The sequence below is a fragment of the Danio rerio genome, chromosome 9, assembly GCF_049306965.1.
Source record: "Danio rerio strain Tuebingen ecotype United States chromosome 9, GRCz12tu, whole genome shotgun sequence".
Taxonomy (NCBI): Eukaryota; Metazoa; Chordata; class Actinopteri; order Cypriniformes; family Danionidae; genus Danio; species Danio rerio.
In genome coordinates, this window is record NC_133184.1 from 58510925 (window position 1) to 58534054 (window position 23130).

At 38.5% G+C, this 23130-nt stretch overlaps 3 protein-coding genes and 1 long non-coding RNA gene across 7 annotated transcripts in view; 1 reads left to right on the forward strand and 3 right to left on the reverse strand.

The window, feature by feature from the left end:
• LOC141376251 (uncharacterized) overlaps positions 1–10129 on the reverse strand; it is a 47262-nt gene extending 37133 nt beyond the window's left edge. The window contains exon 1 of the long non-coding RNA XR_012385753.1: positions 10023–10129. This is a non-coding gene — a long non-coding RNA (uncharacterized lncRNA). The remainder of the gene's footprint in view (positions 1–10022) is intronic.
• Positions 1–10972, reverse strand: part of LOC141376247 (uncharacterized) — a 41163-nt gene extending 30191 nt beyond the window's left edge. The window contains exon 1 of one of the 2 annotated variants that reach the window (XM_073913385.1): positions 10677–10972. The gene's annotated coding sequence lies outside the window, so the exon portion shown is untranslated. The remainder of the gene's footprint in view (positions 1–10676) is intronic. The other variant, XM_073913384.1, reaches the window with a different exon arrangement.
• On the forward strand, positions 10866–16075 carry nms (neuromedin S). Of its 2 annotated transcripts, none has more exons than XM_073913392.1 (8): positions 10866–11002; positions 12541–12599; positions 13513–13566; positions 13672–13698; positions 13790–13843; positions 13945–14013; positions 14147–14191; positions 15968–16075. In XM_073913392.1, exons 1-7 carry the CDS (start codon positions 10942–10944, stop codon positions 14153–14155), a joined length of 333 nt encoding a protein of 110 aa, XP_073769493.1. In that variant the 5' UTR covers positions 10866–10941; the 3' UTR covers positions 14156–14191; positions 15968–16075. The 2 variants fall into 2 exon arrangements, with proteins under 2 accessions (XP_073769493.1, XP_009303090.2); XM_009304815.5 differs by having other exon boundaries at positions 14152–14191.
• A 161-nt stretch (positions 16076–16236) lies between these two features.
• On the reverse strand, positions 16237–22046 carry pdcl3 (phosducin-like 3). 2 transcript variants are annotated; one of them, NM_205721.1, is given in 7 exon segments: positions 16242–16914; positions 16970–17097; positions 18748–18956; positions 19104–19247; positions 19764–19854; positions 20320–20440; positions 21999–22019. In NM_205721.1, coding segments are annotated over 7 exon segments (720 nt in total). In that variant the 5' UTR covers positions 22005–22019; the 3' UTR covers positions 16242–16893.
• Between the last annotated feature and the right edge of the window lie 1084 nt (positions 22047–23130).

The following is a 23130-nucleotide window of genomic DNA, read 5'->3' on the forward strand; positions in this document are numbered from 1 at the left end:
CATACGGCGCAGTCTTCGATCCTATAACTGATAGCTGGTGTTCCTTGTACACTAACAGATTTTCTTCCCAGTGCTCTATCATATTCTGGTTTAAGCCATTTTTCAATGGTTAAGTGTCCAGAAAAACCTCTAATAACTCTGATGAAGCCTTTTTGCTTATAAAGGCCTTCACAAGCTTTGAGGTCACAGGTCAAGTTTGTGTCTGCCATTATTCCGGCTTTTTTATTATGTCTCTGAGACTCCAAATACCGTTGGCTTCTAATTCTACGGTAGTATTAGATGGTATTGATTTAACTTTATCTTCTGTGCCTAGATTTTCTTTAAATCTATGCCCTCGGACTCTTTTCTGTATGTAGACTATGTCGCCTACCTTTATTTTGGCCCTGTTTCTTGGTGGATTTTCCTCCTTTTCAGGTACAGGGACTCTGTAATTTACAAATTTTAAACAATCAACAAGCTGTTCGTCCCAAGGTAATTGATTGTTTTTACAAAACCACGCCTTCACTTCTTTTATTCGTCTTTCCGCGATTCCATTACTGGCGGGTTGATATTTCACGGATTTAATTAATTTTGCCCCTGAATCTTTTATAAACTGTTCTACCTTTCGACCTGAAAGGTTAAAAGCTCCGTCGGCTCTGACTCGATTAGGTATTCCCCTAAATTTGAACCATTGTTGTAAACTTTCAATTACTACTTCTTCTGTAGCTTGTTTACAAGGAAAAATCTGCGTATATTCACTCGCATTGTCTGTGATTAAAAGAAAATAACAATTTTTCTTTTTCGTTTGCGGTCTAATAGGTCCAGCAAAATCCATGCTAATTTCATCGTTCTCATGATCTGTTTTTATAGATCCATAATCATTAAAACGTGAATCAATTGCTTTTCTGCAATTTGGACAGTTCACTTTTATCTTATAGTACTCAAACTTTAAGTTTTGTATATTTAGGCCTAAAGCATGACAATATAGCGCTAAATATTTCGTGGTAGGGTGCTTTAATTCTATATGTAATTTTTCAAGTAAGTCTTTTTGACTTTCCTTAGTAACAGCCCGTACTCTACGTACATAACTGTCTACTTCCTTATTCCCTATAGCAGCCATTGTATTCTGTGACGTATGACTAGTTTGGTGCAATACTGTTGGTGTAATTTCTGTGATCAGCTCATCTATTACTTTCCAGTCATCAGCTTGTTTTAATGGCTTCCCTTTGGAAGTATTAAAATCATTATTTTTCCAAGTACCTAAATGTTCCTCTACAGCTTGATAGATGTAATCACTATCTGTCACCATAAAACATTTAAAGTCATTTAGTTGTTTGGCTTTCTCTAAAGCTTTCCTAAATGCTTTTACTTCAGCAGCTTGCGCGCTTAATCCTGCTGGTAAACTACCCTTGTCTGACTCGGTGACCTTTCGGCCTTTCTTTCGAATCCATCCCCATCTCGTTATCCCCTGTTCGGTTGTACCGTCAGTATAATAACAAACTTTATCAATGGGAATTTTGGTAGTCTTTTCGGCTTTAGGAATTTTGTCAGATTTAAATTGAAATTGCGTATCATTTAAAATTACGGTCCATTTAGCCCAAGTATGACAATGGACTCTTTTGTTCTCGGTTATAAGATTTTTCGATTCTCTCACTATTTGGTTTATGCCTTCACCTTTGGCCTTAACTATGATCGGCTGGTCCAGCGCAAGGCATTTAAGTGTAATCAGAGATTTAGCGAGTGTAGCAAGGATATCGCCTCCAGTCATGTTCTCCAGTTTCCTTTGGTTTGCGGGTTTAGTGGAGGAAATGAAGCATACTGGATGTTTTTCATTTTGTTCATTAAAAATAATTAGTTCTATTTCATCCTCCGTGTTGGCTATTTTTACAACTAACGGAGTGGTTTCATCTCTTCTCACAAGACGACCACTATGTAAAGCTTCATCTATGAGTTTAGCCTTTATTTCGGAAAGTTTCTCATTCCAAGTTAAAACTCCCCCTCTTGTTGCATTATAAAGGGGTTTCGCATGTTTAGCATATCCGGGGATTAAATCTCTTACAAAGTTTAATGTACCCAGCATACTCTGTAATTGTTTTAAACTGGTTATTTCTTTTCCTCTTAATTCCTTTAATTTATTTTCTGTAGTTTGCGACAGAAATCGTTCATTACCAGTTATTTGAAATCCTAAAAATTCAACATCATCTTTAGCAATTTCCATCTTTTTATAGTTTAACCTAAATCCTTCTTTAGTTAGTCGGCTTAAGGTCTCATCTAATATTTTAAGATGTTCTTCTTCATCATTTGTGACAATTAAAATGTCATCTATGTACACTACAACAGGGAGGCCTTTAAGTATTTCCATCATTATTGCTTGAAAAGCATTTGGAGAATTTTTAAATCCCTGTGGTAGAACATTATATACATATTGTTTATTCTCAAACGTAAATGCGGTGCGCGCTCTGCTCTCTGGCTTAAGCGGCACAGACCAAAATCCATTTGCGAGATCTATTTTGGACAACAGTCTCCCCTCTGGGGCTGCGCCCGTAGCATCTCTTGCATTAATCAGATATCTTGTATCGGGTACAGTTTGTTTGTTTAATGCTTTATAATTTGTTACCAACCTCCACCCTCCGTCGGGTTTTGCTACCGCTTGAATAGGGGAGTTTGTTGGCGCATTATCAACTTCTTTAATTATCCCTTTTCGTTTTAATTCTTCAATTGTGATTTTAATTTCAGGCAACGCATTTCTATTAATCGGATACTGCCTTTGTGGTGGTGGAATACCACCTTTTATTTCGTACTGCCATTTATCAGTTAATTTTCCGCAATCATTTTTACTTCTTGCGGCGTGAGTTTGATATTTTCTTAATATCTCTGTGACTTTAGTACGGTCGGCTTTGCTGGTTTCGGCCATTCTTTTTATTTCCTGCTCCAGGTTTATTTGTTTTAACCAGCCTATTTGTTTGCTTTGTAATATTGTACTAGCATCTTTTAGTGTCATTAAATTATTAACACCTTTGATAATTTGCAAGTTTTTCCAATCATAAACTTTATGCGTTTCTACATTACCTCTAAAGTCTTTTACATTAAACGTGGTTTCCGTTTCTTTAGCTTCTTTAGGTAGCTGACTTACTACTGTAACATCTGCTCCTGTATCAAGATCAAATAATATTCCTTCGAAATTTATATTTAAATTCATATCTGCCGTTTCCTTAATTTGTTCGGACATTATGGCCTTTTTTCCTGGAGTCAGGCAACCCTATTCCTCTCGATTTCGGGATTCTTTTCGGTTACTGTTAACAACTCGCTCGTGTCTAACTTCTCTAGTCTTATTTTTTGATTTTGACTGCTTCTTTTTATTTCTTTTATCTATTAAGTCCTGTCTCTGCTCTGGGGTCATTCTTTCCCAGTTCTCTTTTGAGACATAATCATTTTCTGCAGGTTTCTGCTTAAAATCTGATTTTTGGAATTTATTTCTGCTCTTTGGTTTTTCCTGCATAGACTTCTGATGTCTTTCTGTGACAGGGGCTTCTGCTCTCTGTCTCTGCTGCCTGCTTTTCCGTGCGGGCGGGGCTCTTTGTGCTCTCTGAGCTGCTGCTCTCGGGGGCTGAATTCTCTGCTTCTCTGAGATCAGCTTCCTTTTTCTTTCCCACCTGATTGCGAAATTAGACAATTCTATCCAGGTGGTTTCTGGCCCTAAAAGTTTCACTTCAGCTAAGCCAGGGACTAAATCTGTCACCTCTTGGAGTTCTCTTATCAGTGCATACACTGATTCGACTTTACCCTGTCTATCAAGACAATACGGGTAAACTCCAATCGCTCTGATCAATTCAGCACGATCATTTCTTTCATCTTCTGGGCTCTTGCCCAGTATTGTGCCTAGCTGCAACCTAACAGTAGCGGGTGCAATTCTTTTGCGCGTGTGATGCACGATCATAGCTTCTATTAGATCGTCATCCGCTTTGTAAAGTTCGCCCATTCTAACAATTTCCTGAGCTTTATCCATAATGGTTGCTTCTGCAGGAAAAGATAGCTGAGATAGCGGATAGAGGGCTCTTTCTTTTAGTTCACTAACGGCCTGGGAATTTTTAGTCTTTTTATTTTCCTTTCCCGCAAGCATGATGGATTTTCTTACTGAATATTCCTCATCGGAGGAGTCTGTTGCTTCAGAGCTTTCAGTCTCGCTCGAATCACTCGGCAGCGGGGTATCCTGCCTTTTTCTACTTTCAGCGCCTGCCTGCCTGCCTCTGCTTTCTTGTGGGCCGCTTTTAGCAAAGTGCTTTCTCATTTTATGCACAGTTCCGAGTTTAGGATTATATTTGCTCGAAGCGTTTTCATCTTCGGTCAAACCGGACCAAATCATCCCACTTATTAAAGCTTGAAGCGCGTCAGCAAGCTCGCATACCATGTCTAATTTGGCTTTTTGATTTATATCTGTGCGTTCGAGGATCTCATCAGCGGTGCTGGCCGTTGCTAGATAGATCATGTCAGCGTTTTCTTTCTGTTCTGATCGAGTGGCGCCTTCAACTTTTTTCAGCTGTATTTTAAATCCCTCCGGGATTGTTACTCGTCTATTTCCAGCTTTAATGAATCGCGCGTCGACGTGAGCTGACGTTTTTCTGTCTTTTGAGCTCGGCCTGGCATTCTTTTGGCGAATTCTACCTCGAGTCGGTAAAATTCTATCCTCTTCTGAGGACGAGTCGCTTGAGCTGTCATGTCTCAGGGGACTCATTTTTTGAAACCTAGTTGTAGCAGCTTTTAATGGATTTAAGGGGCTGTGTTTTGTTTTAGCTTTTGCTTTTCGCATTAGGGTTTCATCATACGGTGTACTAGTAGATGGACCCCACTGAATCTGTCGATCAGTCTCAGATTCTTTATTTCTTTGCGAAGGCAAAAAGGTAACTTCCGACCTGTATGGAGCGGCGGCATGAGCCTGCTCGCCCAAAATTGAACCAGCTCTTTCATCCTCTGATTCAGCATAAAATTCAGGGCTCACGGTTGTGCTATTTTTTAGCACTTTTATCCGTCCTCTGAATCGCTCTGGGAATTGTACGGGACCTTTATGGTTATGTAGAATTAATTCTACCTGTTCACCGGTACCCGTAGCTTTATCTATAGCGTCGAACAATTCCAGCCAGTTATTTTCTTGATCGCTTATGCCTATGTAAACACAATTACCTATTGTACACGATTGAGGCGAAACATGTAAAGGATTCTCCTTTTTACGTGTTTTCAACTCCTCATTTGAGATAAGATGGATTTGAATACCCGAAGCGTCAGTCATGTTTTCGTATAGAATATAGATCCTTCTTTAGGTCTATGTGCACTTTATTCTATACTTGCTCGAGAGATTTCTTTTTCGGGCGTCCCCTACTTTCTCTCTTAATCTAATTCTCTTTTCGCAAAAATATTAACGTTCCTCGCTGGGGCCTCCATGTGCTGATTTCCCTTTATTTAATCACCCTAATTAAACAAAGTTAAGATCAGGATCCTCCCTTAGCTATATTTCTTAGCCAGAGTTTAGTTTAAGGATCGTCTTTAAAGAACGTATTTTGCAAAAGAATAAATTAGAGCATACTTTACCACACAGGGTAACTTAGATGGGTTCTGGAAAATGAAGTCAATGTCCACTCCAGTGAAGAAAATTAATAAAATACACTTTTATTAATAAAATAAAATCCAGTGAAAAAGTAGAACAAACAAAAGACAAACAGAAAACAAGAAATCCTTACTTTGCCTCTCGTTAGAGACAAAGGGCAACCAACCTCAATGAACAGAAGTCAGGAAGCGCAAAGCTGGTCAGAAAATGCTCAGCTTTTATACTCACAAAACCAGGTCAGGCACATACCTTCACCTTATATATCAGTGAGGACTTGACACATACAACACAAGTATCCGCACACCAAGGTGCATTCTACCTAATACATCAAATTACTAGCTATAAATTTCTAAGGACCAACTGTATACTGTGGTCTAACCATTCAGTTAAGAATTTCAGGGATTAACAAAATTTATAGGGCATGTCATATGAGAACAAAGGTATAGCTGTTCCATATGCACATATTAGTACATTAATCAACACACACAAACATCTGAATGCATACAGTTGACAGGTTAAAAGCATTCTTCAACATTCCATGTAGCATTATCAGATGCAAATCCTGATACACATTCTTAGTGGGTTTCCCCGTGTGCACTTGTAATGTCGCTTTCCAAAGTTAGCTGCAGCTGCGAGAGGCGAGAGCATTCAGAGGGTAAGGGGTCAGAAGCAGTGTGCCTTGAGCTGCAGAGAGGAGCGGTCCCCCTCCCTTTCCATTCACTTGTCTTCCGAGCCTTCTTCTGGTCACGCCGTGCTTTACGCTTACACTTAGCTGCATCAGATACTGTTGAACTCTGGAGTATGGGGATTTCAGAATATAGGAAAGGTTTACGCTTATATTTTCGTGGTCTCACGTTAATCATGGCACTAGTCGTTTCATTAGAACCAGCCATTACAATGTGTTCAAAACATCGACAGCTTTTCATTTTCAGGCTGCATTGGCGTTATATATAGTCTCCGCTATTTCCTTTGCTCTTCAGTATTTTTCTATTCCCCATTAATTTGATCAGTGCAGGACAGAGATGTATTTTTATATTTAGACACTGACCTCCCTCTATAATTTTGGAGATGAGTAAACAAAATAAAAAAGAGACGACTTCAAACATGTTACGTCATTATTGACGAGCAAAAAATAAATAACAGTGAAACGCACATGCAGATCATTTCTGTTGCAAACAAACTTGTGTCTGTTTCTATATTAAACATGCTGTGCTGTTTTAAAGACTGATTATAATTAATAGAGAGAATCATTTATACTACTGGTCTGTCTTGATTCTGATTGGCTGCAGCGTAAGGCGTGCCGTTGTTTTCAAATAAACACACAGCTGAAGTAGTTCCAGCAGGTTTAGATCGTATTACATGTGTAAAGTTTGGTGTGTGTGTTCAGAATATAGACTGAATAAAAGTGTAAAGTTTGGTGTGTGTGATCAGAATATAGAAAGAATAAAAGTGTAAAGTTTGGTGTGTGTGATCAGAATATAAACAGAATAAAAGTGTAAAGTTTGGTGTGTGTGATCAGAATATAAACAGAATAAAAGTGTAAAGTTTGGTGTGTGTGATCAGAATATAGACAGAATAAAAGTGTAAAGTTTGGTGTGTGTGATCAGAATATAAACAGAATAAAAGTGTAAAGTTTGGTGTGTGTGATCAGAATATAGACGGAATAAAAGTGTAAAGTTTGGTGTGTGGTCAGAATATAGACGGAATAAAAGTGTAAAGTTTGGTGTGTGTGATCAGAATATAGACAGAATAAAAGTGTAAAGTTTAATGTGTGTGATCAGAATATAGACAGAATAAAAGTGTAAAGTTTGGTGTGTGTGATCAGAATATAGACAGAATAAAAGTGTAAAGTTTGGTGTGTGATCAGAATATAGACAGAATAAAAGTGTAAAGTTTGGTGTGTGGTCAGAATATAAACAGAATAAAAGTGTAAAGTTTGGTGTGTGTGTGTTCAGAATATAGACGGAATAAAAGTGTAAAGTTTATTGTGTGTGTTCAGAATATAGACAGAATAAAAGTGTAAAGTTTGGTGTGTGTGTGATCAGAATATAGACAGAATAAAAGTGTAAAGTTTGATGTGTGTGATCAGAATATAGACGGAATAAAAGTGTAAAGTTTGGTGTGTGTGTGTTCAGAATATAGACGGAATAAAAGTGTAAAGTTTAGTGTGTGTGATCAGAATATAGACAGAATAAAAGTGTAAAGTTTGGTGTGTGTGATCAGAATATAGACAGAATAAAAGTGTAAAGTTTAGTGTGTGTGATCAGAATATAGACAGAATAAAAGTGTAAAGTTTGGTGTGTGTGATCAGAATATAGAAAGAATAAAAGTGTAAAGTTTGGTGTGTGTGATCAGAATATAAACAGAATAAAAGTGTAAAGTTTGGTGTGTGTGGTCAGAATATAAACAGAATAAAAGTGTAAAGTTTGGTGTGTGTGATCAGAATATAGACAGAATAAAAGTGTAAAGTTTGGTGTGTGTGATCAGAATACAAACAGAATAAAAGTGTAAAGTTTGGTGTGTGTGATCAGAATATAGACAGAATAAAAGTGTAAAGTTTGGTGTGTGGTCAGAATATAGACGGAATAAAAGTGTAAAGTTTGGTGTGTGTGATCAGAATATAGACAGAATAAAAGTGTAAAGTTTGGTGTGTGTGATCAGAATATAAACAGAATAAAAGTGTAAAGTTTGGTGTGTGTGATCAGAATATAAACAGAATAAAAGTGTAAAGTTTGGTGTGTGTGATCAGAATATAGACAGAATAAAAGTGTAAAGTTTGGTGTGTGTGATCAGAATATAAACAGAATAAAAGTGTAAAGTTTGGTGTGTGTGATCAGAATATAGACAGAATAAAAGTGTAAAGTTTGGTGTGTGGTCAGAATATAGACGGAATAAAAGTGTAAAGTTTGGTGTGTGTGATCAGAATATAGACAGAATAAAAGTGTAAAGTTTAATGTGTGTGATCAGAATATAGACAGAATAAAAGTGTAAAGTTTGGTGTGTGTGATCAGAATATAGACAGAATAAAAGTGTAAAGTTTGGTGTGTGATCAGAATATAGACAGAATAAAAGTGTAAAGTTTGGTGTGTGGTCAGAATATAAACAGAATAAAAGTGTAAAGTTTGGTGTGTGTGTGTTCAGAATATAGACGGAATAAAAGTGTAAAGTTTATTGTGTGTGTTCAGAATATAGACAGAATAAAAGTGTAAAGTTTGGTGTGTGTGTGATCAGAATATAGACAGAATAAAAGTGTAAAGTTTGATGTGTGTGATCAGAATATAGACGGAATAAAAGTGTAAAGTTTGGTGTGTGTGTGTTCAGAATATAGACGGAATAAAAGTGTAAAGTTTAGTGTGTGTGATCAGAATATAGACAGAATAAAAGTGTAAAGTTTGGTGTGTGTGATCAGAATATAGACAGAATAAAAGTGTAAAGTTTAGTGTGTGTGATCAGAATATAGACAGAATAAAAGTGTAAAGTTTGGTGTGTGTGATCAGAATATAAACAGAATAAAAGTGTAAAGTTTGGTGTGTGTGGTCAGAATATAAACAGAATAAAAGTGTAAAGTTTGGTGTGTGTGATCAGAATATAGACAGAATAAAAGTGTAAAGTTTGGTGTGTGTGATCAGAATACAAACAGAATAAAAGTGTAAAGTTTGGTGTGTGTGATCAGAATATAGACAGAATAAAAGTGTAAAGTTTGGTGTGTGGTCAGAATATAGACGGAATAAAAGTGTAAAGTTTGGTGTGTGTGATCAGAATATAGACAGAATAAAAGTGTAAAGTTTGGTGTGTGTGATCAGAATATAAACAGAATAAAAGTGTAAAGTTTGGTGTGTGTGATCAAAATATAGACAGAATAAAAGTGTAAAGTTTGGTGTGTGTAGTCAGAATATAGACAGAATAAAAGTGTAAAGTTTGGTGTGTGTGTTCAGAATATAAACAGAATAAAAGTGTAAAGTTTGGTGTGTGTGATCAGAATATAGACCGAACAAAAGTGTAAAGTTTGGTGTGTGGTCAGAATATAGACAGAATAAAAGTGTAAAGTTTGGTGTGTGTGTTCAGAATATAAACAGAATAAAAGTGTAAAGTTTGGTGTGTGATCAGAATATAGACAGAATAAAAGTGTAAAGTTTGGTGTGTGTGATCAGAATATAGACAGAATAAAGGTGTAAAGTTTGGTGTGTGTGATCAGAATATAGACAGAATAAAAGTGTAAAGTTTGGTGTGTGTGATCAGAATATAGACAGAATAAAAGTGTAAAGTTTGGTGTGTGTGATCAGAATATAGACAGAATAAAAGTGTAAAGTTTGGTGTGTGTGATCAGAATATAGATAGAATAAAAGTGTAAAGTTTGGTGTGTGTGATTAGAATAGACAAAACATGTGTTAATGTTGGTCTGATCAAACATAGTATAGATTAGAATATTTCTGTTAAGTGCAACATATATGTAATTCTTTAAAAAAAAAGAATTAGAAAATCTATATTGTGTATAATCAGAATATAGACATTTTTATGTGCGGAGGTTATCCATAAAGTGTAATAAAATTAACACATAAATGTGCATTTTGGATGTTTTGGTTTTTTATTAAGACATGTTATAAAAGCAAGTAAGTCTAGTAATAAAAAGTGTTTTGTCTGCAACCAAAAGAAACAAACAAACAAAAGTTGACATATTTACATCTACAGAGTTATTACAGAGATAAGTCATTCAAAAATGCAAAAAGTACTAAGTTTACTTTTACTCAAAGCAGTTTTACATTTTGAAGAATGTTGAACACCAGAAAATACCGACATGACAATTAGGAAAAACAAATAGCCTACTATTCATGAGTATGAGCAATGGCTGCCTGATTCCAAACATTTTTCACAATATTGTTGTGTGTGTGTGTGTGTGTGTGTGTGTGTGTGTGTGTGTGTGTGTGTGTGTGTGTGTGTGTGTGATCACAGAATTTTCTTTTTTGTGTGAACTGACCCTTTAATAATATCTTGAATCGTGTTTGCCGCGAAAGTCGAGGTTAACTTGTCAACAAACATTTGTGGTAGTTGAAACCCTGTTTAAAAGTGTTGTGTGTAAAACAGTATACCGTTGACTTACCGAACCTTTCCTTTCTCTAGCATCAGGGTTTCTGTCGTGTTTTTATCGTCTTGATCCTCATAATTGGCGCTCAGCATCAGGGAGTGATCGGGAGCGCGCTCCTCTAATGAGCCCGCGCGCGGGAGTTTCCCTAGGCGTTGATTGGTCGCGGGTGAGGAGAGTCTTTCACAGCCGCATCATCATGACTTCAGTTGTCTACTAGAAGCAGCAGAACTAACGGAAACTAACTAGTCATTCTGCCCAGCAGCAGCAGCAGCACTCGGACATGGGCTTCTCGGCGATCTGCTGTTTACTCTGGTTCATCAGCTGCTTTTATTCGGCTGTTGGTGAGTAAATACCACACTTTATTTCAGTTTACTGTCACTTAGTTTTCCATTAGTTTATCCACTTCTCATCCTGAGGAAAAATGCTGACATCATTTGTTGGGATCCTGATGTAATTTCAGTCATATTTCAAGCATGTAAAATAAATATATGTTGGAAAAGTTGAGTTTAGAAAGGTTTTCTTTTGCTCTTGTGTTGTCATCATGCACTCAACAAATGACATTGGCTGCTTATTCAAACTACTTATTTAAAATGAGCTGAAACAACACAGTTACTCTGTTTTTCGGGGACAACTTAGTTGTTTTATGTTCAATACTAAAATTAATAAGAACTAATACGTTAACTTGATTCCTTCATGTTGTTGAAACACAAATCGATTGTGTGGAAGCCAGCATATTTTAGTGTAATAGTTTTATTTATAAAACTAGCGTCTAAACTTATTAAAGTTTGTCTAATTAAATTTAATAAATCTTTATTCATATAATGTGTTTTTACAATGTAGATGAAGCTAACCATAAATGAAGATAATAAAGAGCCTTAAAATGTTTAAAAAATGTAATATAAGACATCTAAGAGAAGCAGAAAATATGTAAAAACTAAAGTTAAATTACAGAAACACTTAAAATAATAATACAGTAAAACACAGTAGTGATGAATGTACTTATATTTACATTTCTAACACATTTTAAAGTAATTTAGATACAAATTATTTATAAAATCTGTTCTTAAATGAAAGAGAAACAACAATATTAAGCAGAATTATCTTCAATTATAATAATGAAGAAACATGAAAACCGTAATAGCACTCTTTTAAAGAATAAAAGTTGATTTTAAGTTTGAAAACATGATTTTAGTTTTATTTACAAAAGTTTATGTTTTTTAAAATGGGCTGGAGCAATTCCTTGCAAATATCAACCTTGCCATGAAATAAATTACATTTTTACCAAAATAGCAAAACCCTTTCTTAGTTTTATGTGTAGACTTTTTTGTCTATTAAACTGTAAAATGCTCAAAAATATCTCTGTCAGTGTTTTCAAACATTTATATTTGATTTATCAAAGTCACACATCCGTCACATTCATAATGGATAGACGTCACATTCATAACCAAGCTTTTTTCCTCATAGATTCAAAAATGTCAAATAAAATAAAATCAACCACGTTTGTTGTATAGTGAGCAACTCTTATCCTCCTGATTAACACTATTTTTGGGGGGTTGTGCAGTTTAATTAAGTATGTTGTTTACTGTAAACTCGCTGACTTTTTTGGTCACGTCCATAACACACGTTTATTTCCCTCATTTAAAGTATAAAACATGTTTACAGACTGATATTTTCAGATCTCATAACTCTGTGGTCAGTTGTTTTGAAAAATATAAATGATATACACTCTCTCTGTCAGTTTATGTTTTGAGTTTTAACTGCAAATGCCACATCCACATCGCTGGAACTGCTCGCTGATATTTAAATATGTTTTAGTCAGCATTAATGGACAAATGAGCAAGTTAATTAATAAATAATTGACGTTTATATTTAATTTCAGAAAGTTTTCCAAGTCCACTGACAGACTGTGATGATAATGATTCATCTGATTATATTCAGGTATATTCATTATTTCATTGTTTTGTTTGTGTTTTATGATTGCATTCCTGATTCTTGATCATTCTAATGCGTTTATGATTGATTATTTTTCAATAAGTTGAGTCCTTGTATTTTTTTATTGCGTGTTTTATTCTCTCTGATTTTGTAGTTCTTTGGGCTTTACAAAGTGCATTATAAATAAAATGTAATATTATTATTATTATTATTATTATTGTTAAGGTTGCATTACTACTGTAAACACTGTACAAACTCTCTGTTACCTTGTAGTGTGATTTGTTTCTGTGATGTAAAGCTGAGTTTCCGCATCATTACTGCAGTCTCTTCAGTGTCCGTGATCCTTCAGAAATCACTATAACAGGATTTTATTTAGCAGCATGTGTTTGAAATATTAATATTTTGTTATAAATGTTTTTGCTGACACTTGATTCACGTTGTGTGTTGCTTAATTAGTAAAACAACTAATTTCTTAGTACTCTTTTTGATGTTTACTGACCCCCCGGTCTTTTCAAATCTCTCTAACTCCGTCAAATGCTGGTCATGTGGAGTTTCTGTTCACACTGATGATCATCATCAAGCAGCAGATCACAATGTTAGATCATTTCTGAAGGATCATGTGACTCTGAGGATTGGAGTGGGTTAATTTGTGTGTGTGTGTGTGTTATGAAGTTAAGAAGTTTAGATTGTCATCAGTGTGTGTGTGTTGACATGCAGTTCAGATGATCATTGGTGTGTGTTAATATGAAACACCTCCAGTAATCGGTGTGTGTGTGTGTGTGTGTTATGAGGTTTAGCTGGATGGTCATCTGTGTGTTAGTGTGTGTTGACATGTAGTTCAGATGATTGTGTGTGTGTTAATATAAAACACTGTCGATAATCGTGTGTGTGTGTGTGTGTGTGTGTGTGTGTGTTTCAGGGCTCGGCTGTGCTCAGTTCTTTGTGTGCTCTGCAGTGGAGAGATCAAGAGCAGGTGAGTGTGTGTGTGTGTGTGTGTCTGTGTGTATGTGAGTGATTTACATATCTGCTGATCATCATGAGTGTGACGTGTGTGTTTGTGTGTGTGTGTGTGTTTCAGGAGCACATACAGAATGTCTTCAAGAGGGTGAGTGCAGTTTCTCCTGACCTGAGCAGCTCTGATCAGATGTGTGTAGACTGACCTGTGTGTGTGTGTGTGTGTGTGTGTGTGTGTGCAGTTCCTCTTCCACTACTCTAAAGCACAGAACTCACTGGGCTCGGTGGAGAGAGAGGTATGAACATCACACTCTGCTCCAGCAATCTGTGTGTGTGTGTGTAAAGCACATCTGATGACTCTCATGTGTGTGTGTGTGTGTGTGTGTGTGTGTTTCAGTCTCATTCGGTTCACCCGCTGATGCGTCTGTCACCCAGACTCTCTCTGCGCAGGAAGAAGCAGCAGCAGGTGTGTATTGCTCTCCTCTGTGTGTGTGTGTCTCTCTCTCTCACTGTCCTCTGTGCGTGCGTGTGTGTCATTTTCAAAGCTTTAGAACTGCATTTGTATAATGTCTTCTGAGTAACGTGTGTCTGTTTCTTAGAGAAGCTGAAGAACGCCTGCGGGGCTTCTGCGAGAAACATTCGAGGTGCGTGAACACAAAACACACACATGACAGAGCAGGGCTCACACTAGTTCACTTGTATAACCTTTCGTCAGTGTTAACACTTTACAGTAGGGGTGTCAAACTCAAATCCGGCCCGCCATATCACTTTATGTGGCTTTATGCTGCGAGTCTTAAATACAATTAGTTTAACCCTTGAGCTTCCCCTAGGACATCTTTTTTGTTGAGTTGTCAACTCTGTTAGTTATCAACTCTCTTATCGTCAACTCCAACTGTTATCAACTCTGTTACTGTTATCAACTCTTATTTTCAACTTACAGTCGTCAACTCTAACTGTTATCAACTCTGTTACTGTTATCAACTCTTATTTTCAACTTGGTTACAGTCGTCAACTCTTACTGTCATCAACTCTGTTTTATCATCAATTCTGTGATCGTCTACGGTTTCTGTTATCGTCAACTCTGTTATCATTAACTCTGTTACCAAGAACTTTGTTGTTGTCAATTGTGTTACTTACCGTCAACACTGTTATTGTCAACTTTGTTATCATTAACTTTGTTATCATTAACTCTGTTATCGTCAACTTTGTTATCATCGACTCTGTAATCGTTAACTCTTGTCGTAAACTCTGTTATCATCAACACTGTTACCATTAACTCTTATCATAAACTGTTATCGTCAACTCTGTTACCAAGAACTCTGTTATCATCAACTGTTAACTCTCAGTCAACTCTGTTATTGTCAACTCTGTTACTGTTATCGTCAACTCTGTTATCATTAACTCTGTTACCAAGAACTCTGTTATCGTCAACTGTTAACTTACTCTCAGCTCTGTTATTGTGAACTCTGTTATCATCAACTCTTGTTACCAAGAACTGTTATCGTCAACTATTAACTCACCCTCAACCCTGTTATCGTCAATTCTGTTATCATTAACTCTGTTACAAAGAACTCTGTTATCGTCAACTTTTAACTTACCGTCAACTCTGTTACTGTTATCGTCAACTCTGGTATCGTCAATTCTGTAATCAATAACTGTTGTCGTAAACTCTGTTACCATCAACTCTGTTATTGTCAACTCTCATCGTAAACTGTTATTGTCAACTGTTAACTTACCGTAAACTCTGTTACAATCAACTCTGCTACTGTTATCGTCAACTGTTACTATCAACTCGGTTATCGTCAACTATTACCATCAACTCTGTTAGTTATCGTCAACTCTGTTATTGTCAACTGTTAACTTACCGTTAACTCTGTTAGCATCAACTCTGTTACTGTTATCATCAAACCTGCTACCATCAACTGTTACTGTTATCGTCAACTCTGTTACCATCAACTGTTATCGTCAACTCTATTATCGTCAACTCTTATCGTTTACTGTTATCATCAACTGTTACCCTCAACTCTGTTACCATCAACTCTATTACCGTCAACTCTGTTACTGTTGCCAACTGTTACTGTCGACTGCTGACTCTATTTTCAACTCTGTTAACCGTTATGGTCAACTTTATTACTGTTGCACCTCTGTCACCGTCGAATGTGTTGTTGTTGATTCCTATTATCAATTCTGTTATCATCAACTGTTATTCGTTTAAAAATTAAGTTAAACGATTAGCAACAAACGTTTCCAGTCTTGCATTAGTTCACAATAATAATGGATTAAGTTTACTGTAAATGACACATCTATTATATATCCAGGAAAATGAAGGCACATGGTGTAAATGCACTGCTATTCTGGAGCGAGTCCTGTACTCAGGTATGAGATAATTGTGTAAATGAATGTGTTCTTCTCCTCCACAGACATCCTCTGTTCATATCTGGGATTCTCTCTGACTCCGTAAATCTACAAACATCATGAACAGCACCTGATTTCATTAAAGCTCTTTTAATAAACGTAACCTCATGCTTGCTGCTGTTTTCTCTATTATTGCTGAAGGTCTTCAAGTCCATCGCAGACAGGAGATTGAAGTGAAATGAGCTGAAATTGTTGTTTTTATTTCTGTCCTCGAGCGTCACTTTAGTGGAAATGTGTGTGTGAGAGAGTCATTAACACACAAACACACTGCAAACTCTCTCAAATAAACCACTTTTATATATTAAATGGAGACGAGCGCTGAACTGAAAAAGGCTGCATAATTACAAATCTCATATAAAATAAAGCAAACGCAAACATGGCCACCAGTCTGTTTACTGAGGGCTGGTTTACAAGTGTGTTTCAGACCCACTCCTGCTCTTCTGGATGGCACAGACGTGTGTGTGTGTGTGTGTGTGTGTTATAAACACAAGGGAAGTGTATAATGTCATGGGCACTGCTGGAGAAGGTGAATTGTGAGGACGTACTAAAGTAGTTATATATCTTAAGAAGTACTTATAAATCACACAATGAGGTTTCAGAAGGCAGAACTGCACAGCTTCCTGTAACGGTGAAGTTATAACCTGTAACCTGGGCGCAGGTGAGAGGACATACAGTGTGTACAGTAGAAAAACAATGACAACCTACGGAATGTCCCCACAACTCTTAAAAACAGACCTGCGTGTGAGATTGTGTTGTTGTGTGTGACAGAGTGTATTTGTGTGCAAAAGAGAGAGAGTGTATGTGTGTGTGTACTAGTTTTTATATCCTTGTGGGGACTTAAACCCGAATGCACACAGACTCGTAAGGGACTTGTGTGTGTGTGTGTTCCTCCAACATTAGTCTTCCTCTCTGTCTTGGAGTGTGTCCAGCATCAGTCTTCATCAGAGTCTTCCTCTCCGTGTGTGTGTGTGTGTGTGTGTTCAGCATCAGTCTTCATCAGAGTCTTCCTCTCCGTCTCGGTGTGTGTTTGCCGAGCAGCGAATGGACGTCATCAGCTGATCCTGGATCTGTTTTCTGGGGTTTTCCTCCAGATCTGTCTTCACAGCTCCAGACTCTGACAGACGCCACTCCAGCTCTGCTCAAACACACACACACATATACTCAAGAAGGGAAATAACACACAAACATGATCAATTACCGCAGATATTAACCATATAACCCCAAATATTGACACTTCCTCCACTGCTGCCAACTAGAGTACGTTGCTAAAGGGGGAGCAAACATTGTTAAATGAGGAAGTGACATCATTGTGTGATGACGTCATTACATAATCACAACTCAAAACTGTATTCATGGTATCTACACAATAATGAGTTTCCTCACAGTGACGGGCCATCTCAGCACAACATTATTGGAAATATGAATATAATCATAGGACTGTACTGGCAGGTAATGATTTGGTTGCTGCCAGACGGGCTGCTCTGAGCATTTCAGAAACTGCTGAGCTACTGGGATTTCACAACCATCTCTAGGATTTACAGAGAATGCTCCGACAAAGAGGAAATATCCAGTGAGCGGCAGTTCTGTGGGCGCAAATGCCTTGTTGATGAGGCCAGAGGTCAGAGGAGAATGGCCAGACTGGTTCCAGCTGATAGAAAGACAACAGTAACTCAAATAAGCACTCGCTACAACCGAGCTCTGCAGAAGAGCATCTCTGAACACACAACACGTCCAACCTTGAGGCGGATGGGCTACAGCAGCAGAAGAGCACACCGGGTGCCGCTCCTGTCAGCTAAGAACAGGAAACTGAGGCTACAATTCACACAGACTCACCAAAACTGGACAATAGAAGATTGGAGAAACGTTGCTGCTCTGATGAGTCTCCATTTCTGCTCACACATTCAGATGCTCGGCTCAACAGCATGAAAGCATGGATCATCCTGCCTTGTATCAGCGGTTCAGGCTGGTGGTGGTGGTGTAATGGTGTGGGGGAGATTTTCTTTGGGTCCATTAGTACCAATTGAGCATCAACGCCACAGCCTACCTGAGTATTGCTGCTGACCATGTCCATCCCTTTATGAGCACAGTGTCTCCATCTTCTGATGGCTACTTCCAGCAGGATAACGCAGCATGTCATAAAGCTCAATCATCTCAGACTGGTGTCTTGAACATGACGATGAGTTCACTGTACTCAAATGGCCTCCACAGTCACCAGAGCTCAATCCAATAGAGCAGCTTTGGGATGTGGTGGAACGGGAGATTGGCATCATGGATGTGCAGCCGACAAATCTGCAGCAACTGTGTGATGCTATCATGACAATATGGAGCAAAATCTGAGGAATATTTCCAGCAGCTTGCTGAATCTACACCAAGGATTAAGACAGATCTGAAGGCAAAAGGGGTCCGGTACTAGTAAGGTGTACCTAATAAAGTGGCCGGTGAGTGTAGATGATAATATATATATATGTATATCAGGAAAAAAAACTTTAAATATTTGACTTTGAGCACAATGTGTCAGTACTACAGGAAAGCAGCTTTTTTTCTATTTAAACAGGTGAAATAATCTCCCTGATCTCATTTACACTTTTGGGCTTCCCCCATTGTCAGATTATTCTGCTTGTTTTAAGGAGAAACTCTCTTCATTTTGACTCATTATTTCTGAAAACAACACATTTTTTGCTTGTCTAGAAAAGGCTTCTTGATTTAAGTATGTACAGACATTTGGACTACAAACAAGACAGACAGTAAGTGAGGTGTCTTATTGCTGATCTGTTTATACACTGACCGTCACAGGTGAGGTTCATCCCTCCGAACACCAGCGGGCCGATGAACTGCGCCTTCATCTCTCCGTCGCGGTACACGAACAGCGTGGGCAGGTTGCGGTCGGGGTAGTTGGGGATGCAGGTGCTGGAGATGGACTTCAGGAACTTACTCTGAGGAAACTTGCGGGCCAGTTGAGCCAGATGCTGATTAATGAGCGAACACAGCGGGATCCTGAACCACAACACACACAACAGTCATCTGACGAACGCTTCACTGATTACTCAAACACTGACAATACAGTACAACTCAACTAAACATCAGTGTGTGTGTGTGTGTGTGTGAGTGTGTGTGTGTGTGAGTGTGTGTGAGTGTGTTCACCCTTGTTTGTAGAGGTGCAGCACCACCCAGATTCCCTCTCCAGCTTTATTGACCTCCTGCACGTAATCCTGCCCCGAGATCTCCTTCAGCTCCCCGAAAACATTCTTCATCTGGTTAGCTTTCCACTCCGCCAGCCTCTTCTGTCTGACACACACACGCACGCGCACGCACACACACAAACAAACAAACAAACACACACACACACACAAACACACACATACAAACAAACACACACACACAAACAAACAAACACGCACGCACACACACAAACACACACACACACATCAAACAAACAAAAAAAACACACACACAAACAAACACACACACACACACACACAAACATACACACACACACACACACACACACAAACAAACACACACACACACAAACAAACAAACACACACACACACACACACACACAAACAAACACACACACACACACACACACACACAAACATACACACACACACACACACACAAACAAACACACACACACACAAACAAACAAACACACACACACACACACACACAAACAAACACACACACACACACACACGTTTGAATATGAGTATTTACAGCAAGAACATTTATACGTTTCAGAGCAGATTTTCTTTAGGACAGTGTTCAACTAGACAACTAGCATGTGTATGTGTGTGTACCTGTACATCTCCATAGCGTGCTCATCTTCTTCACTGAACTCGTCTTCATTCTCCTCCAGCTCCTCCAGGGTCATGTCCTCATAGGTCTTCACTGCAACAACACCATTGAACATTATACACTGCATCATCAATGAACTTAAAGAGCTCCTATGAGGCAAACTCAGTGTTCAGAAGCGGTCCGGACAGAAGTGTGTGTAGTACAGCGGCTCCACAGTCAGAGTGGGCCACATAGAGATTGCTAGATGCATGCTAAGGTGGTGCTGGGCAGTTTCATCAGTGAAACTGGGTTGTTGCTAGGGTGGTCTGAGTAATTTCTAGGTCAGTGTTTCCCCTACCGCACTCTCCAATGGCTGTACCCGCCGTTGAGGTTAATTGTATTAATTATATAGTGCCAGATCACATACATTCAAATGACTGTAATTTGGTCCACTTCTGGTGCTTCACACCTTTTTATAATGATAACAGTACTTTTACTTGAGTGAGATTTTTCAGAGAGAGAGAGAGAGAGAGAGAGAGAGACAGAGAGAGAGAGAGAGAGAGAGAGTCAGTTTCTTACCCACAGACTGAGACTGAAGATGAAGCTGCTCATCCTCTTCTTCCTCCACCGGCGTTTCTTTCGGAGGCAGAATCCCCTTCTTCCTCAGGATATCGTTCCACTCGGTGTCTGCGTTTGGGTCCTACAGTCACAACACACACACACACACACACACACACACACACACACACACACACACACACACACACACACAATATGATTAATCGATTCGGATTTATACCTTTTAATCCATCTCAGCATGAATCTACATTTATCCTTTTCTCATGATCTTGTTTCTCATGATTTTTATTAAATATAATTATTTGATTATATGAAGAGTATTTAACTGTGATTTAATTTTAATTAATGAATAAGTTAACACATTGCCTAATGTAAGAATGTTCAGTGCATTTGCCTATATAACTATTTTCAGGAGCCACCAAACGAGGTCAGAGGTCACGGAGGCCTAGTGTGGAACTGAGGGCTGAGGACTGAATCAACTGTTTCTACTGTTATTTCTTTGAGTTAATACTGTCTAAACTGTCTAAAGTGATTCTGCTCACATGTTCACTGCTCCAAAATATTTTAAATGTTAAAATAAAATATGCCGTGTTCAATGGGGGAAAAAGTTGAGTTTATTTAACTCATACATTTAAAAGAAGGTCGCTGGTTTGAGTCTCGGCTGGGTCAGTTGGTGTTTCTGTGTGGAGTTTGCATGTTCTCCCTGCTATGGTGTGTGTTTCCTCCGGGTGCTCTGGTTTCCCCACACAGTCCAAACACATGTGGTACAGGTGAAGTGGGTACGCTAAAAAATGTTCCGTAGTGTACGAGTGTGAGTGTGAATGAGAGTGTGTGGATGTTTTCCAGTGATGGGTTGCAGCTGGAAGGGCATCCCATGCGTGAAACATGTGCTGGATAAGCTGGCGGTTCAGTGCGCTGTGGCGACCCCAGATTAAAAAAGAGACTAAGCCGAAAATAAAATAAATGAACATTTAAAAATATATATATTTCAGAGCAGTAATCACAATACTGTGATAGTTTTATCCAAGGTTATCACACCGTCAGAGTCTTATACCGACCCATGTCTGACCTCAATAAGATTCATTCATTCATTTTCTTTTCGGCTTACTCACTTTATTTATCCGGGGTCGCCACAGCGGAATGAACCGCCAACTTATCCAGCATGATTTAACGCAGCGGATGCCCTTCCAGCATTGCATAGAAGCTTACATGTATTGTTAAATTCTAATTCTTATATTTTAAGTATTCCCTATTATATTTTTATACTGGAGAAAGGCTTATTTCTTAAAGTTTGACCGTAATAAAAAAAACTACCATATAATCAGTTAAAGCTGCTGTGGTCAATAATAATCGCCCCTTTGGCAATTGAATCTCTCGGGGGTTTTCTCCACAGAAATGTGATTGATTTGCGTTTACATCAGCAACCAGATCCACAGAAGACATCTCTTTTGTTCCTGCAGTCTTCAGTTTGACGATATGAGCTCAATAATAACCAAACAGATCATATTTATACACACATAAACTGAAGATTACAGCAGAGAGTGATCAAACTATCACTGAGGAGAATAACCAGCCTCCGCCGACACCCACACAGACACCGCGGGAGTCATCAAAACCGCTTTATTATTAATATAATCACTGTGAGACACTGTGAGATATTAAATATGAATCTGCCATACCTGCATGCCTGCGGATGTTTCTTCTCTGTGTGTGTGAATCACTCCACCGGAAACACCACGAGCGGCGCTCTATCTCTTCCGGCTGGACACACGCCGTGTCTCGAACATCACATAAAAACCCCGGCCTTAATGCAGGGTTTCATTCTGGAAACTTTATCGTGTAACCAAACCAAAGACATCTGCTTCAAGACAAAGGTGTGTGTTTACTTTAACTGGTGAGTTGAAGTGTTTAAACTCATGCGGGAGGGAAGCGTGTAGGACGATTATTAATGCTGCACCGACTTCCGCTGTGAGTCTCTATATCCATATATGGTGTTGTAGTGAAGCGCACGTGATGTCCAGATCGCGCTGTCAATCAAAACGCAACAGGCGTGAGACCAGACACACACACACACACACACACACACACACACACACACACACACACACACACACACACACACACACACACACACACACACACACACACACACACACACACACACACGGTGTATCGATGATGTCATAGTTTGATCCGTGCGGATCTATAACAGTGTGTGTTTCTGGATTTGTTATTCTTTTTAAAAATAGAACTGTCCCAAAACAATAACACACACGAACACACACACACACAATCATCAGACAAAAGCTAACACATCGTACACACACACACACACATACACGTACACAACTACACTCCAACACACACAGAAGCACGCACATATTTACACTCAAGTTCACACCCTCAACACACACACATATGCACACAAAAAAACACCCCTCCCACACACAAACATTTACACACACTGCACACACACACACACCTCCAACACACTAATATATTTACACATACTCTCATAGACACGAAACACACACACACAGTAAACAGAACATGTTATCATCTTCCAAACTTCATGTAATAAAAATATCATTGACATGAGGCAGCACGGTGGCTCAGTAGTCAGGACTATGGCCTCACTGCAAGAAGGTCTCTGGTTTGAGTCTCGGCTGGGTCAGTTGGTGTTTCTGTGTGGAGTTTGCATGTTCTCCCCGTGTTGGCGTGGGTTTCCTCCGGGTGCTCCGGTTTCCCCCACAGTCCAAACACATGTGCTATAGGGGAACTGATCAACTACACTGGCCGTAGTGTATGAGT

What these genes read in the sequence shown, in the direction of transcription:
- nms (XM_009304815.5), top strand. Translation starts at nt 10,942, where the DNA reads ATGGGCTTCTCGGCGATCTGCTGTTTACTCTGGTTCATCAGCTGCTTT. An exon ending in TACAGAATGTCTTCAAGAGG is followed by an intron (nt 13,699 to 13,789) that starts GTGAGTGCAGTT and finishes GTGTGTGTGCAG; the next exon opens with TTCCTCTTCCACTACTCTAA. An exon ending in TTCTGCGAGAAACATTCGAG is followed by an intron (nt 14,192 to 15,967) that starts GTGCGTGAACAC and finishes TCTCCTCCACAG; the next exon opens with ACATCCTCTGTTCATATCTG.
- pdcl3 (XM_073911780.1), bottom strand. An exon ending in TCTTCAGTCTCAGTCTGTGG is followed by an intron (nt 19,855 to 20,319) that starts GTAAGAAACTGA and finishes GTGTTGTTGCAG; the next exon opens with TGAAGACCTATGAGGACATG. An exon ending in GATGAACCTCACCTGTGACG is followed by an intron (nt 17,098 to 18,747) that starts GTCAGTGTATAA and finishes GTGTTTGAGCAG; the next exon opens with AGCTGGAGTGGCGTCTGTCA.